Raw genomic sequence first — 15,987 nt, forward strand, 5'->3', positions numbered from 1 at the left:
CAAAAAATTATTAAAATATAACTTTTGGTAACAAAAGGATAAATAGTGACTGTTAAATATCAAGATAATTCTTTATGAACCTTCAGGGATCTACTTGTAGGAGAGCCAAGCAAATCGGCAGAGGCCTAGAATCTGAGAGACTGAAGCAGGTGAGAATCAGACTACTGGTAAGAAAAGGTTTCAGTAGGGATTTGAAGAACTGCCAGCCCCAGTGCTATGCTTCTCCAGACAATGCCGCTCAGCCAACATGTGCATTACTGGATGGTATTTGGTATGGCAAAGGGAGAAGAAAAAAAAATCTATGGACAAATAATAAGTGATTATTTAATGGGAAAATAATCTCTGAAAACATGGAGAACATCCCTAATGTGTCCCTGTTTGGATCCAGATTGAGGATATCTACCCGCAGCCAGATACTTTCTAGGAAACAAACGATGAGCAATGATGATGAGCGTTCGCTTTCCTTAATGTGGGTGACTTCCTCTAAAACAGCATGCTCTGTCCTAGAGCAGGTAAACTGTCCACGGGTGACGGCGTCACACTCATGAGTGCCTACTCTTTAGTTCTTGAACTCACACGAGGGTTCTAGTAGGTGGCCAAGAAATACTTGTTTTTTAATCTACCATGCCTAACTGGAAGTCTGCAAACAGACAGATCTTCAAACCCTCAGTTTGAAGAAAACGCTGCAGAATCATATGTGTCTTGGGGAGCTTATAATTTAGTAGGACAGTAAGATACAGATTCAGATCATTAAAGTATAAGGCAGAGTGTGCTAAGAGTCAAAGGGAGGGTATACACGAATGTAGGAACACAGGGACAAGGGCCTTTTTTGGCTGGATCACTGCGGGTTCTGTACAGGTTTGACAGGTGCAAGACTTTCTAGGAACACTCCATGGCATTCAGGTGAGGAGCTGGGAATCGTTTATAGTTACAGGAACCAGGATCACGCGTGGACAAAGAAGGACATCAGCCCGGCAGGTCAGTTGGGATTACACATGGAGAGGATGAGACTCAGATTTTATTAGCAGACACAGGGAGGCACAAAAGGTTTCTAAACACTACTTTGGAAAGATGACCAGCAGTGAGCAGGATGGCTGGGAAGGCTGATTGGAAGCTGGGAGACCAAGCAGGTGGCTACAAAGCTCCAGACCATCCACAAAGACATTCAGCTGGAAGACACTGGGCTGTCCGTCCCTGTAGTTGTGCTTCTGAAGCAGTCTATGTTTTGAATAGGCAACTTGGCCCTCTGAGGAAAAACTCACCCTCCTATAAAAGGGGACATATTTATTATGAAGACACAGAAAATATCACATACACAGTACAATCTTCTAACATTCTGAAATACATACACACACATTGTACATAAATTTATATTATCAATATAAAAATACATCATTAACATTTCTAAGGACGACAAATACAAAACCAATAAATATCACAATTCTAATACGCCGACTTATACTAAGTGCTGGTGAGTAAGATGATAGTAAAAGAAAGAGGCCAAAGCAGATCAGAAAACCAACCACCTGGCTTCAGGTTACAGACTTGACTTGGTTTGGGGGAGGTATCCCAATATTTTCCATATATTTCTTAATTTCCCCAAACACTTAAAAGTGCCTGACATCATCAACTCTCAAAAACAGAGCAAGGAAAATCTGACATTATGGCACTGTATTCTGGCTGGCCACACACACACACACACACACGCACACACACACTTCAACCGCATTTAGTGAGATTAAGAAGAGTCAATAATAAGCTTGACTTAAATCAAAGCCTCAACAACTGAATCTTCTCTGAAGCACTCAGCAGGATGTTTTACTTGCTATACTTATCCTTTGTGTCTTGCATTCCGTATTTTTTCCTTTCAATAAATAAAAATTGCAGGTATGGGCAAATGGTACAAATGAGAGAAAAATACAACATCAATTCTAGCATGGGCAACCAGTGAGAGATGTCAGGAAATGGTTGATGGACCAGCTACTGAGCTGAAGAGTGCTGTGCATGAGCACGACAGTCAAGGCAGAAAACACGACCGAAACATGACCATCACGTTGCTGCCACAGGAGTTTTCTTTTGTAAAGGTTAGGAATTTCATACACTCCTCAAAACATTAACTGATTTTACCCATGGGCCAGGTTTTCAGGTTTTAACACAGACAGATAACTGGCAAATTAAGTGAGAGTTGTATTTGAGTCAGAGAATTCTTTCTTGTGTGTTTGTCAGTGTGTTTCTGTCACATGTTATCTGATATGTGCTGTAAGGTGGGGACAAGAGGGACAAAACATTGCCACCATCCCATGGTGTATTCCTTTAGGGTCAATTAGGATTTCTAATTTATAACCAAATGGGAACTCCATACACCATCCTCTTCTCCTGTCTCCATGCTGTATGGACTTTTTCACTTGAACCTGTACCAGATTACTGGAACCTAGAAGTCCTTTCTGTCACCTTCATGTTGTTCTTGAGGTCTGCAGCACGAGACAACTTGCAGGGGCCATTCACTACACAAGCTCGTTCCAGGAGGAAGACTGGAGGGTAGACCGGGAGGTGGAGAATGGGAGACACCAGGGGATGGGACTACCAGGAGAGGTGTTCAATTTAAAAAGCAGGTGTACATTTTGAGAAGATTCTGGTTTCTCCAGATGAAGGTTCTTGGAACCTAATACACACTGGAGAGTTCATAAGTCAGGCTGTATGGTCTGGCCCAGATTCCAGTTGGTCTCTGGTTTCTTTGCGTCATAAATAGTTCCTAAGACATCAAGTACAACTCAAAAGAACCCACCCAATCAACAAGTCACAACCGACTTGGCCATCACTAAATCAAATCAACTGTAAGATCCTGGGGCTCCTCACTTCTGCAAATGAGAAAGCAGGGCTTTGGCCTTTGAGAGGGATATGGCCTCTGCTGTTACCAATATCTGAGGCTAAGAAGGCAAAAGTATGGAAGCCGATTGAATAACTGCAATGATCCTTGGGTAGAGCAGGTTTCTTCTCGTGTCGCCAAGTGTCCTCAGAGGCGCAGAGTGCCAGGAGCAGTGGAGAGGGGCGGTCCCAAGGTCCAGCTGCTGGCCCCTCTGGAGGAAGCAGTGAGGTGCGCATCATCAGAGCTGCACTGGAAGGGAGTCCGGTGCCGTTCCCCAGACATCCTGTCCACAAGCAGCTGCTACTTCTTGGGTTTCTCTAGAATGTTGAGGAATTTCCCTCGTGTCATCTCCCTGGCTGGAATAGAAAGCAAATGGAAAGACCAATGAAAACCTAAATATGAAAAATTTAGGATCATAGGAAGATTTAATCTTAAAAACACAGGTTTATTTAAATTGTATTCCAAGTTGCTACCCTAATAGATTCAATCAACATTAACTTCCTAAAATAGGGGGAAAAAAACCTATTGGTACCCTAATAGATTCAATCAACATTAACTTCCTAAAATAGGGGGAAAAAAACCTATTAGTTGCAATTGCACCGAGTTATCCCAAAATTGGCAACTGCTGTCATGTACAGGCCAACCGGAAAGACTATCATCCACCCTTAAAACAGTCACCAGGAAATTGCCAAAAACATATCCCTCTGAAGAATCTAACCTAATGCTCATGTTCACTATCTCAGGGGGCTCTGCTAACCGAGATTAGAATCTTCGCTGGGTTGTTGGTCTCCAGACACTTACAGTAATCCCAAATCAAAACGGGAGCTCATTGACCCCCTCTCCCAGCAGCGGTAGCCCCTGCATGCTGTCATGTAACAGGGTTTATATCCCCCCAGAGCGCTTCATCTGGGGATGGTGTAATAAAGTGGGGTTTATAGAGCTTTGGTCTTCTCTCTCTTGGCATTGTCAATCCTTAGATATTTAATGCAGCCAGGCAAGGTTTATGTGTCTTTCTCTGACTTTCAGCACCATCAATCTTTGACTGCTGTAGTTACCATGGGTTTATGTAGCTACTTTCCTACCTATGAGGCTCTGAAATGAAAGCATAACTTAACCTCTCAATTACAAGGACCACTCACAAGCCCCTTGTTTGAGCTCTGTCAAACAAATCCTCAACGAGCACAGGTAGCCTAATACTTCACCCTCCTCTCATCTACAGGAAGCACAAGGACTCTGCCTTAGTCTCCTGCTGCCTTTCCAAGTCCATAGCAAATGGTGCTAGATGAATGGGCTCTTGCTCCCCTCCAGCCCAGCCAAAGTTCATTGTACAATGAAGAAATAGGGGCTGCTGCTGTGGCATAGTGGATAAAAGCCACCGCCTGCAGTGCCGGCATGCCATACGGGTGCCTGTTCAAGTCCCGGCTGCTCCATTTCTGATCCAGCTCCCTACTATGGTCTGGGAAAGCAGCAGCAGATGACCCAAGTCCTTGGGCGCCTGCGTCTGGGTGGGAGACCCAGAAGAAGCTCCTGGCTCCTGGCTTTGGATTGGCCCAGCTCTGGCCATTGTGGCCATTTGGGGAGTAAATCAGTGGGTGGAAGATCTCTCTCTCTCTCTCTCTCTCTCTCTGCCTCTGCCTCTCTGTAACTTTGCCTTTCAAATAAATAAATAAACTTTTTTTTTTTAAATGAAGAAATAAAACAATACAAATTCCGTGACTACAGGGAAGTTTTGGTAACTTCAGTCTATTCCTCCTTGACCCAATCTTTCACTAGGCCCTGAGCTCCAACAATAGGAAATGAAAGTCCATTAATGAGGAATGGAAGCCCCCAGAGCCGGTTCTTCCCTCACGGGCCCAGAATCCTACCCTGGCCCAAATCAAACTGAGCATTCCTTCCTTGGTGGATTTACACCAAGCCCCGTACATTCGAAGTTCCTGTAAGATTTGCATGCAAGTGCCTGTTTGTGTTCTTGTCTTCTTCCACTAAAATCTAAGGACTGAGGGTAGAGATTGTCTAGTACCAGATCTGGTATCTGCTGGATAAATGATGGTGGATGAATGGCAACAGACACAAGAACTAGATCAAGGAACACAATAAGTGTTAGTTTCCTTCCCTCCCACAAATAACAAACTAGTGGCCCTGGTGCTCCATTCTCAACCATTCAACCATTACAGAAATCTTTTTTAATGTACCTTGCTTATTTGGCAAGAAAAAAACATTTCCCTTGATGGAAGTAATGCCAAATTAATGGAGAGATCAGAGGTCAAGGACTAACGACTCTAAAGGAAATCTAATCGATCACTTTCTTGCCTATAGAAGGCAGCATGGGCTTCTTTCAGAAAACACCAGTTTTGAATTGAGTTTAAGATCTAGCTCTAGGGGCCAGCGCTGTGGCCTAGAAGGCTAAGCTTCTGGGGCCAGTGCCTGTTGCATTGCATGTGGGTACTGGTTTGAGTCCCAGCTACTCTACTTCTGATCCAGCTCTCTGCTATGGCCTGAAAAGCAGTGGAAGATGGCCCAAGTGCTTGCGCCCCCGCACCTGTGTGGGAGACTCGGAAGAAGCTCCTGGCTTTGGAGTGGCCTAGCCCCAGCCATTGAGACCATTTGGGGAGTGAACCAGTAGATGGAAGATCTCTCTCTTCCCCCTTCTGTCTCTGTATTTCTGCCTTTTTAAAAAGATTTATATTTTACTTATTTGAAAGAATTACAGGGAGATTCACAGAGAGAGCTCTTCCACCCGCTGGTTCACTCCCCAGATGGCCACAACGGCCAGAGCTGAGCTGATCTGAAGCCAGGAGCCAGGAGCTTCTTCCGGGTGTCTCATGTGGGTGCAGGGGCCCAAGGACTTGGGCCATCTTCTTCTGCTTTCCCAGGCCATAGCAGGGAGCTGGATTGGAAGAGGAGCAGCCGGGACTAGAAACAGCGCCTGTATAGGATGCCGGCGCTTCAGGCCAGTGCTTTAACCCGCTGCGCCACAGTGCCAGCCCCTCTGCCTTTTAAATAAATAAATAAAAATCTAAAAAGAGAGGACTTAAAAAGACCTCGCTCTAGTACTTAGCAGCTAGGTGTCACCTTGGACTGGGAAAGATCGCAGTCCGTTAATGCCACCTAGCCTACTTTTCTCTGGGATATGAGCAATGCACATGCTTGGTATGGTGGTAATCATTAACACAACACTTCTCAGAGGTGGCCAGGCAAGTTCTCCTGCATCCACTCATCTGCGTGAGTGATAAGGGAGGCTAGCAATCAATCTCAAAAACCCCATTCTTCGGACTCTTTTCTCTCAGCCTGATCCTACAGGAATCTACTCATGATTTGGGCAGAGTGGGTCTCGTCATTTATTTCTAAAGGGTGAGTTATTCCACTTACTCTCAAATGCTTATTAAGGCCTTTAAAATGCACCAAATAATCCTGCAACATGGCTAGAAGCAGGTGCTCTGGAAAGCAGACATGGGCAATACAGAAGTCTGCTGGGTAGAACAGAGCCCTGTTCTAAAAATCCTGGGCCCGGAGCACCACGCAGGTCTCACTAATGATTTCTGCCCGTTGTTCTTCAGACCTCCTAGTTCCTTGCTGTTTTCTTTTCCCCAAATAGGAGAATGACCAATATTTTAAGATTCATAACTCAAAAAAAAAAAAAAAAAAAAGACTCAAACTCTTTGAGGGATCAAAAGGGTCTAAAGGAAACCATAAGTGGAGATTCTGAAGTCTCTTAAAGGCAAGCTCTCCTTGAATTTCACCAATCCGTTTTAACAACCCCTTTTCCTCTCAATCATTCCTCCCCCTTCAACCTAATCCAAGTACACAGAGCGGCAGGACACCACCGTAAAAGTAGAAGTAATTCAAAAGACATCATCTCCTACATGGGAGGGGAGAAAGTTTTCCTATCGCCAGTCCCATATAGGAGATATACGAATGTGTGACACAGCCGCTCCCTAAAAGAGGGCTGTGCCCTATAAATCAGAAGCTAAGCACCGTCCCCTTTTCGCACACAGAGAAATTGCCGTAGGTCAAAGGCTGCTCCGGAGCACGCACCCTCCTGTTCACTTGTCATCAGAGATGCGAACAGTTCGGATTAATTCAGAGAGCCCTTCTTTTCCTCCTCTTTTCTGTATCCTTGCTCTGTTGCGCTGCTGCAGTGAGAAGATTCTTACCGACCTGCTACAGTAATCACAGCACACTAACTGCACCCCCAACCTAGCGAAATTGTTTAGTGATGCCAACCGCAGTTTTAATTTGCAAGACATCAGACACAGAGGTAATTTATACCAACATCTGTTCATTTTTGACTTCTGAAACAAACTCACACATGCTGCTCCAAAATCCCATTAGGAGTAGGGAGACAGCCTTCTGCTACTATTCTATATTTCTCATCTACACACACACACACACACACACACACCCCTTCCAGTAGGGTTTTATATGTAAATACATTTGACTAACAAACTCCCACCAAGGATTTCACATCTCCCTGGGAGAAACATTTACAGACAGCTTCTGCCTGCTTCCAGAAAGACACTTCTGTTTCCCCTGCCCACTTCCATCTCTTCTTCCCAGAAGTTAGAGTTTGGTCTCACTCTGCACAAATGGCCAGGGAAGGATCCCATGCTTTTCAGCCTGGCACTCCCAGATCCTCCATCTCTCCTGATCCTTTCCCACCATAAACATATTATCTAGAAAGCAATCCTAGAGACAACAGGATTGCTAGAGAGAGTTTCGTCAATGGTTAGTGAAATTTGCCAGTTCTTTTCCCCATCTGGATTCATTCTCTAGAACTACAAGTTTCAAGAGGAAGGCAATAATGCCACCCTTCTAATAGCCAGGACGAGAGGATCTCACTGGTCACCAGCTACCATGGAGCATGCTGGGCAGAACAGAAGTGTGACCCCATGTCACGTTGTGCATGGGTCTCAAATCGAGAGCCACAATATGGTCACCAAAGGGTTAACATGTGAATTCCGGCTGAGTGTGCAGAGGGGACCACTCAGGCGGTCTGAAACACAGCAAATGGCGACACCACAATCCCCTTCCAGGTTTACGCTGTTGCTATTACCCTCTGCATAGCTTCCCTAGGGCTGTCAGGTTCATGGCAGCTGTAAATACCTGAATATACTTAGAGAGGTCAGGGCTGAAGGGAGGACTCCATCCTGCTTGCTCGGAAGGTGGTGGGTGCATGGCTTAATATAATCTCTCCTTTAGACTCTTCAATTCCTCCATCCTACATTTTAGTCTTGCCTCTCTCTTTCCACAATGACTAGCCCCAAGCTGCCTTCTCTGTAGTAAATTTTCTGGTGGCTGGTTGAAAAAGATTCAGTGGTACAGATTGATTTCTCACTGGTGAGGGGATGAGGGATGACCAGAGGAACCCTGGCTAACGAGATTGGGTGCAGCATCTCCCTGGAGACCAGCCCTCTCCACCAGGGCTTTGCACCTTTCACCCATGACATATGGCTTTCATTACAGAAAGATTTTTCAGATTATAACTTTGAGGCAATTGCCTGATAAAATTGTTAGACTTTTATGTGGGGGAACAATGTAAAAATTAAGCGACTTTTTAATGAAATAGAAGAAGTTCATAAAGCTTGGTTTTCAATTCTAAAGTACTTTAAATATTTTTGTGCCTCAATAAAATCAAAGACATCTGCAAGGTGGAGAAGACTTACTTTCCTCTGGTTTGCTCACACTTGTAAGAGCAAGAACAGGCTGTTTTTAAGAGATTCTAATATGAGTAACCAGGAAACAAAGGAGACTGCTCTTAGCATTAGACAGCCTTGGACTTGAACCTCAGCTTTGACACTGACCCTGGACCACTGTGGGAAAGTCACCAAGTTAATCTTTCTGTGCACAGTTTCTTCACCTGTCCAAGGTGAGATTAAAACAAAGGTCACATGGGCATTCTGTAAATGCTCCTTATTGTGTACGTATTTCTTTTCATTTCAAAGAAGTCTATGTAAGCAACAAGATGTTTGATGGGAAAATCATGTAAGGCTCATCTGTTTTACAGTTATTTATGCCTATTTAAAGACATTATCTTCTATGTAGCAGCTATGTACAAAAGAACAGCATTGTTCTTCATTTTGCAATAATAAATGAAAAGAGGTGAAATTCTCTAACTGAACAAGGTAGACAAACATTGGTTGCTTTTTATTATGCAAAATAACAAAATATAGAAAGACAGATGAAGGAGCCCCTAATCAAAAAAGGAGGTTTTTCATGGAATCACTATTTTCCATCCTTCCTATCTCCACCTGATGTTGATCAAAACATACCATCAGTCATTTAGTTTAAAAAAGAAGAAAAGCAAACATGCTTGTGCTCACAGACCACTTGTTTGATGCACAATAAAATGGAAGAGAAAAGTGAAAAAACAGTAGCCCGTACTGGGGTGACTGGAGTGGTCAGGATGTGGTGACCAAGCTGCAGCTTTCTAACTTAGGCATGGTCTGGGGGAACAGAACTCTTAAGCGCAGGTTCCTTGTGTGGCAGGTACCTCCTATCTGCTTACGGAACACACACATCAATTACATCTCCAAACTCCATTTCCAATTGTGCAGGTGTATCTGTCTCATTAATTGACCTTCCATCAAACTGGAATCTGATCTGCTTCCTGTTCACAATGGGCTTTCATTAGCTTATTGGGTGGAGGGATGCCTTTTTTTTAAATGTTAACATTTAATGTTTTTTATTGTTAATTATTATCTGTGACATGATTCGTTTTATATCTATCTTTATTCCTGTTTTTTTTTTTTAAAGATGTATTTATTTATTTGAAGGGCAGAGCCACAGAGAGGCAGAGGCAGAGACAGTAGTCTTCTATCCGCTGGTTCACTTCCTAAATGGCAGCAACGGCTGGAGCTGGGCTGATTCAAAGCCAGGAGCCAGGAGCTTCTTCCAGGTCTCCTATGCAGGTACAGGGGCCCAAGGACTTGGACCATCTTCCACTGCTTCCCCAGGCCACAGCAGAGAGCCCTATGGCCTGGTGCCCATATGGGATGCTGGCACTGCAGGCAGCGGCTTTACTCTCTATGCCACACAGTGCTGGCCCCGGAGGATGCCTCTTCATCTTTTTTTGTTTCGTTTTGTTTTTTATTTCATAAATGTGAATTTACAAAGTGCAACTTTTGTATTGTTGTGGCTTCCCCCCCCCAAGCCTCTTAATCTTTTTTTTTTTTTTTTTTTTTTGACAGGCAGAGTGGATAGTGAGAGAGAGACAGAGAGAAAGGTCTTCCTTTTTGCTGTTGGTTCACCCTCCAATGGCTACTGAGGCCGGCGCATTGTGCTGATCTGAAGCCAGGAGCCAGGTGCTTCTTCCAGGTCTCCTATGCAGGTACAGGGGCCCAAGCACTTGGGCCATCCTCCACTGCTTCCCAAGGCCACAGCAGAGAGCTGGCCTGGAAGAGGGGCAACTGGGATAGAATCCGGCACCCCGACCAGGACTAGAACCCGGTGTGCCGGTGCCGCGAGGCGGAGGATTAGCCTGTTAAGCCATGGCGCCGGCCAAGCCTCTTAAACTGTGAATGCAACTATCCTGTCCTGTTACGGTCACTGTCCTCAGTCTGGACGCGTTCCTTGGACTTTTCATCAGCCAGGGTGGGCACTGGAGTCTCAGCTGCCTCTTCACAAGAGGTACCAGGTCTGCGTCGAATAAGCACATATATAGCACCAAGGACGGTAAAAGGGGGCCTGTTTTTTTTTTTTTTAGACAGGCAGAGTTAGATAGTGAGAGAGAGAGAGAGACAGAGAGAAAGGTCTTCCTTTTTCCGTTGGTTCATCTCCAAATGGTCGCTATGGCCGGTGCGCTGTGCCGATCCGAAGCCAGGAGCCAGGTGCTTCTCCTGGTCTCCCATGTGGGTGCAGGGCCCAAGGACTTGGGCCATCCTCCACTGCACTCCCGGGCCACAGCAGAGAGCTGGCCTGGAAGAGGGGCAACCGGGACTAGAACCCGGGGTGCCAGTGCCGCAGGCAGAGGATTAGCCAAGTGAGCTGAGGTGCCAGCCGGGGGGGGGGGGGGGGGGGGCTGTTTTTAAAAAGAATTTCAAAGACCTTCAAATGCAAAACAGATGGTATCATGAATAACTTGCATCTGGGTAACACACATCCTGTGGCACATTAAACCCTGTTGAAGCCAAGGCTGAATATCAGAGGCAGCTACTATGCTTAACTATACCAGCAGATACTTCTAGCAAAAAGGAATACATGGCCGGCGCTGTGGCTTAACAGGCTAATCCTCCGCCTTGCGGCGCCAGCACACAGGGTTCTAGTCCCGGTTGGGGCGCCGGACTCTATCCCGGTTGCCCCTCTTCCAGGCCAGCTCTCTGCTATGGCCTGGGAAGGCAGTGGAGGATGGCCCAAGTGCTTGGGCCCTGCACCCACAAGGGAGACCAGGAGAAGCACCTGGCTCCTGGCTTCGGATCAGCGAGATGCGCCGTCCGCAGCGGCCATTGGAGGGTGAACCAATGGCAAAAAGGAAGACCTTCCTCTCTGTCTCTCTCTCTCTCACTATCCACTCTGCCTGTCAAAAAAAAAAAAAAAAAAAAAAAAGGAATACATAAAACCCTTCTTTAATCAATGCGATAAAAGGCTGTTCATTTATTAGCTCCACAGAAGATGTTTTGTAGAAATGATGCCGTTTGTTATAATTATGATTTTGGCTCTTCTTTAAAAATTACTCTTTTGGCCCCTGAAACCTTGAATGCATTCTAACCAACTGGGAGAGAAGGGATCGACTTCAGGCATCAGTGTGCCCTGTGCAGAAGAGAAGCACCAAGAGGGCAGATGGCTGGTGCAGTCAGTCACATGTCCTGCCTACTATGTACAAGATCTTAGGAAGAGCCAGATAATTTCAACAGAAAAAGACTATTCTCAGAGGCCATGCTGCCTTTGTGATGCAGCTAGCTGTTAACAGGTATTTTGGTGGCTTAGAGGAGAACAAAGACAACCAATGAGACTTATAATGCTGACTTCTGTCTCCCAGGAATGTGGAAGTTTGCCTGAAGCTAGGGCACAAAGCAGACCAGTTACAGGGCAGTCTGCTGGACAGATTCTTTGCCACGCTCCTGTCCAGGGTCAGATCTCCGCACGGAAAGTACCACTAGGCAGTCAATAATTCAAGTCAAGGACTAAGCATTTTTAATGCCTCAAACAAGAGCAGCTGGGTTGTGCCACTGTAAAGAGCAGAAGGCACTGGGAACTGAGCGGGTCCCTGGATGAGGAGGGTCTCCTGGACCTCATTCCCTTAGGATACGTGGTGGCCCTCACAGGTGGTATAACTAATAAGATCTGGTGACCATTCTCAATCAACTCTTGTGGAAAAGTAACCACAAATGAGAGTCTGGTAGAAACTTCACGTTTCTCTAAAGTATATAAAATGAAGGTCAGCAGAACAGCCTTGAGGCTTTTGCATTAAACATTTCAAAAGGGAGAGTAAAATATTATAAATCTGGGTGCTGCATCTGTGACCAAACTATCATAGACTCAAAAATTTTCATCTTCAGAATTAAAAAAAAAAAAAAAAAAAAAAAAAGCCTTTTTGGGAGCACAAATTCCAGGATTCCCTTTCTATTGGCTCTAATAGATTGTTTTTTCCCTTGAAAAACAGGAGTTTTTCTACCAAAAGGGTGGGGTGGCTAAGAACAGAGTTCTTCCCAGTGATTGTGGACAAAGATAATTTTTAAATTTTTTTCACTTGACAGGCAGAGTTACAGACAGTGAGAGACAAAGAGAAAGGTCTTCCTTCTGTTGGTTCACCCTCCCAAATGGCTGCTATGGCCAGAGCTACACCAATCTGAAGCCAGGAGCCAGGTGCTTCCTCCTGGTCTCCCATGTGGGTGCAGGGCCCAAGCATTTGGGCCATCCTCCACTGCACTCCCTAGCCACAGCAGAGAGCTGGACTGGAAGAGGAGCAACCAGGACCAGAATCCGGCACCCGTATGGAATGCTGGTGCCACAGGCAGAGGATTAACCAAATGAGCCACGGCGCTGGCCCGACAAAGATAATTTTAAAACAAACATTTTTTTCTTTAATTCACAGTAAGGACATTTCTAGAGAATGGTTTATCCAAGAGGTAATATGAAAAAGAAAAGCCAGGACTCAGTGTGCAGGTAAACAAATTTGGACAGTTCCAATATGGAAAATAATTTTAATGGCTTTTCACAAGAGGAAAAAAAAAGGACAGGAATATCCAGCCAACAGATTTATTTTCAGAATATAAAGCATCCAGCAGGAACATAAAATATGGGAAGTGTCAGCCATGATGCCTGAAGATTGAAGGCAGAAGTGGAAGAATCTTAATTGTCAGGGACTTGAAAAATGCTGTATTCAGGTGAAAAAGCCTGTTTCTCCATCAGCTCCTTTGCAGTGCCCCCTTTTAAGAGCCAAACAAGACAAGCCCTCGAATGTGCAATCTTTCTTTATCATCTTTCTCCCTACTACAAACCAAACCAATCAAACCACCACCACCACCACCACCACCACCATCACCACCATCACCACCAAAAACTCAAAGATTTGCGTTCAAGAAATGAGAGCTAACAACTTCCTGCTTGTATTTTGCTTCTTTTTCAGAGAGCCTCACAGGCCTATTGCACAGTTTCACTTAATTCCCTTTTCAAGGGTAAAACTCAACTGAGTGAAAGGCAATGAGATCAAAGCAATGGATTAATACTCTGGGGGCCAGAACTTTTATTAAAGACTCATAAATTTGTGCAGAACATTCATGTTTCAGGGTCTTTACACAGTGATACATCCTGGTGAAACCCTTATTACAGCATCATAGCCAAAGGCTAGTAGCTTCACACAGTCTTAATATCCTCAGCCTTAAAGTGAGAGTAACTATAATAATCTACCATGTAAGGTTAAGATAGAACAACTAGTCAAAGTGACTTGACCAGCACACAAAATGTGTTGCCAAGTTGAACAGCACAACTTATTCTTAGGCTAGATTCGACTCTCGGGGAAATCGGAGCAAGATCACAGTATGTGTAATTTCAAATGATGTGGGTGTGCAGACGGCTTCCCGGCTTGGTCCAGCCCCCTTCAAGGTGCCGGCAGCAGCAAGAGTCTATAGAGGATGAAAGCCATTCTTCTTGACCCAACCAGGGCAGGGAAAGAGTTACATCTTTACACGGAGAGGCCAAGACAAACCTCTCTTGATTATGATTTAGATAAGAACCACTGGATTGAATAATAATGTCTGAAACTCCCCTGGCTGTTTCACCTTGAGACGTCCATCACTGGGTTAAACATGATGCTAATTGCATTTGGATTGATTAATTTCTCTCACTCCTGTCTATTCGAATAACGCTTAACAAAATAATCATAGCACCCAGAGCCAAATCTTTTCCGTCAAAGGAATGAAGCCATCAGAACAGGCAGAGATGAAAGAAATGAAGATGACCCGTAATTACTGCTACGGTGATATCATTACCATATTATACAAAATGAGTGTGGGGGCAGGGGGTGGAGAGAGGAGGGACTGAGATTATTTATTTTTTTTAATGGAACCCTACAACCTAAGAATACAGATTTGACATCAAGTAGAATGTACAGAAATATATAGAACTTAAAAAAATACAAATCTTTCTGAAATTGCAAAATCCAACAAACACTGAGGTCCAAGATACATCAAGTGTCTTGGGCTGTGAGCAGGTATTATTCACAACACTATTTTTTCATCGCAATAACACTTTGTGTACGACTTGCATAGAGATTTAAGATGCTGTCTTCATACCACAAGCATTCCCATGGTTATTGGAGAATTCTTCTGTAAGCCAAGGAATAATAGTTTTATTTTAATATTGTTAGAGGTGGCCTTGTTTGTAGAATTAGAATCTGGGTTTTAACTGCAGCTAGTTCTAGTTTAAGCTATCAAGGAAAATGTCAATGAATCTTCATGTATGGTTCGTTGGATAATATTATAGATTTAATTTAAAACACTAGCAAGGAAAAAATATAATCTTTCCTTTAAAAACTATTTTCTTAATTGATATGAACTTTTTTAGTACTTTTTTTTATTTGACAGGTAGAGTTATAGACAGAGAGAGAGAGAGAGAGAGAGAGAGAGAGAAAGGTCTTCCTTCCAATGGTTCACTCCCCAAATGGCCGCTATGGCCGGCACTGCACCCATCTGGTCTCCCATGAGGGTGCAGGGGCCCAAACACTTGGGCCATCCTCCACTGCCCTCCTGGGCCACAGCAGAGAGCTGGACTGGAAGAGGAGCAACCGGGACTAGAACCAGTGCCCATATGGGATGCAGGCGCCACAGGCAGAGGATTAACAAAGTGAGCCACGGCACCGGCCCCTAGTACTTTTTTTTTTTTTAAGACTTATTGATTTACTTGAGAGGCAGAGTTATAGACAGAGAGAGGTCTTCCATCTGCTGGTTCACTCCCCAAATGGCTGCAACGGCTACAGATGGGCCGATCCAAGTACTTGGGTCATCCTCTACTGCTTTCCTAGGCCATCATCAGGGAGCTGCATGGAAGTAGAGAAGCCAGGACTCAAACTGGCACCCATACGGGATGCTGGTGCCACAGGTAGATGCTTAACCTACTATGCCATGGTGCCAGTCCCATCTTTTAATACTTATGGTAGAAAGCCTATACTTCAGATATACCTTATTTTATAGTTATTATTTAAGAATACCATATACATATTTTATACATTAAAGAGTAAAATCCATTAAATAGAAAAAATGCAATTTCTAAAAGTTGAGCATAACCACATAATACAAAAGTAAATTTAAAGACATTAAAGTTATATGCATAGTCATACATATTCCTGGAAGTATATAGCTTAATGATTTAATAGAAACATGGAGAAACCTACTGAATCAGGCAGTGTTGTCATTATAGTGCCTACTTTTACTGAAGGTTAAACCAAGTAATTATTTTAGTTATTAGGAACCAAGATTTCATCATGACAGAAAACAGATCATTTTGAAGTAAAATACATTAAATAAAAACCCTTAACATCTTTTTTAAAAATTATTTATTTATTTTAAAGTCAGAGTTAGAGAGAGAGAGAGAGAGAGAGAGAGAGAGAGAGAGAGAATCTTCCATCTGCTCTTTCACTCCCCAGATGGCTGCAACAGCCAGGGCTGGACTAGGCTGAAGCCAGGAAC

At 44.1% G+C, this 15,987-nt stretch overlaps 1 protein-coding gene across 1 annotated transcript in view; it reads right to left on the minus strand.

Annotated features, from left to right (window-relative positions):
• Positions 1 to 1,247: 1,247 nt before the first annotated feature.
• Positions 1,248 to 15,987, minus strand: part of LIN52 (lin-52 DREAM MuvB core complex component) — a 111,970-nt gene continuing 97,230 nt past the window's right edge. The window contains exon 6 of the mRNA XM_062181605.1: positions 1,248 to 3,222. Within this exon, the coding sequence (XP_062037589.1) occupies positions 3,167 to 3,222 (56 nt within the window). The 3' untranslated portion in view covers positions 1,248 to 3,166. The remainder of the gene's footprint in view (positions 3,223 to 15,987) is intronic.

This window comes from Lepus europaeus, chromosome 22 (assembly GCF_033115175.1).
Source record: "Lepus europaeus isolate LE1 chromosome 22, mLepTim1.pri, whole genome shotgun sequence".
Classification (NCBI taxonomy): domain Eukaryota; kingdom Metazoa; phylum Chordata; class Mammalia; order Lagomorpha; family Leporidae; genus Lepus; species Lepus europaeus.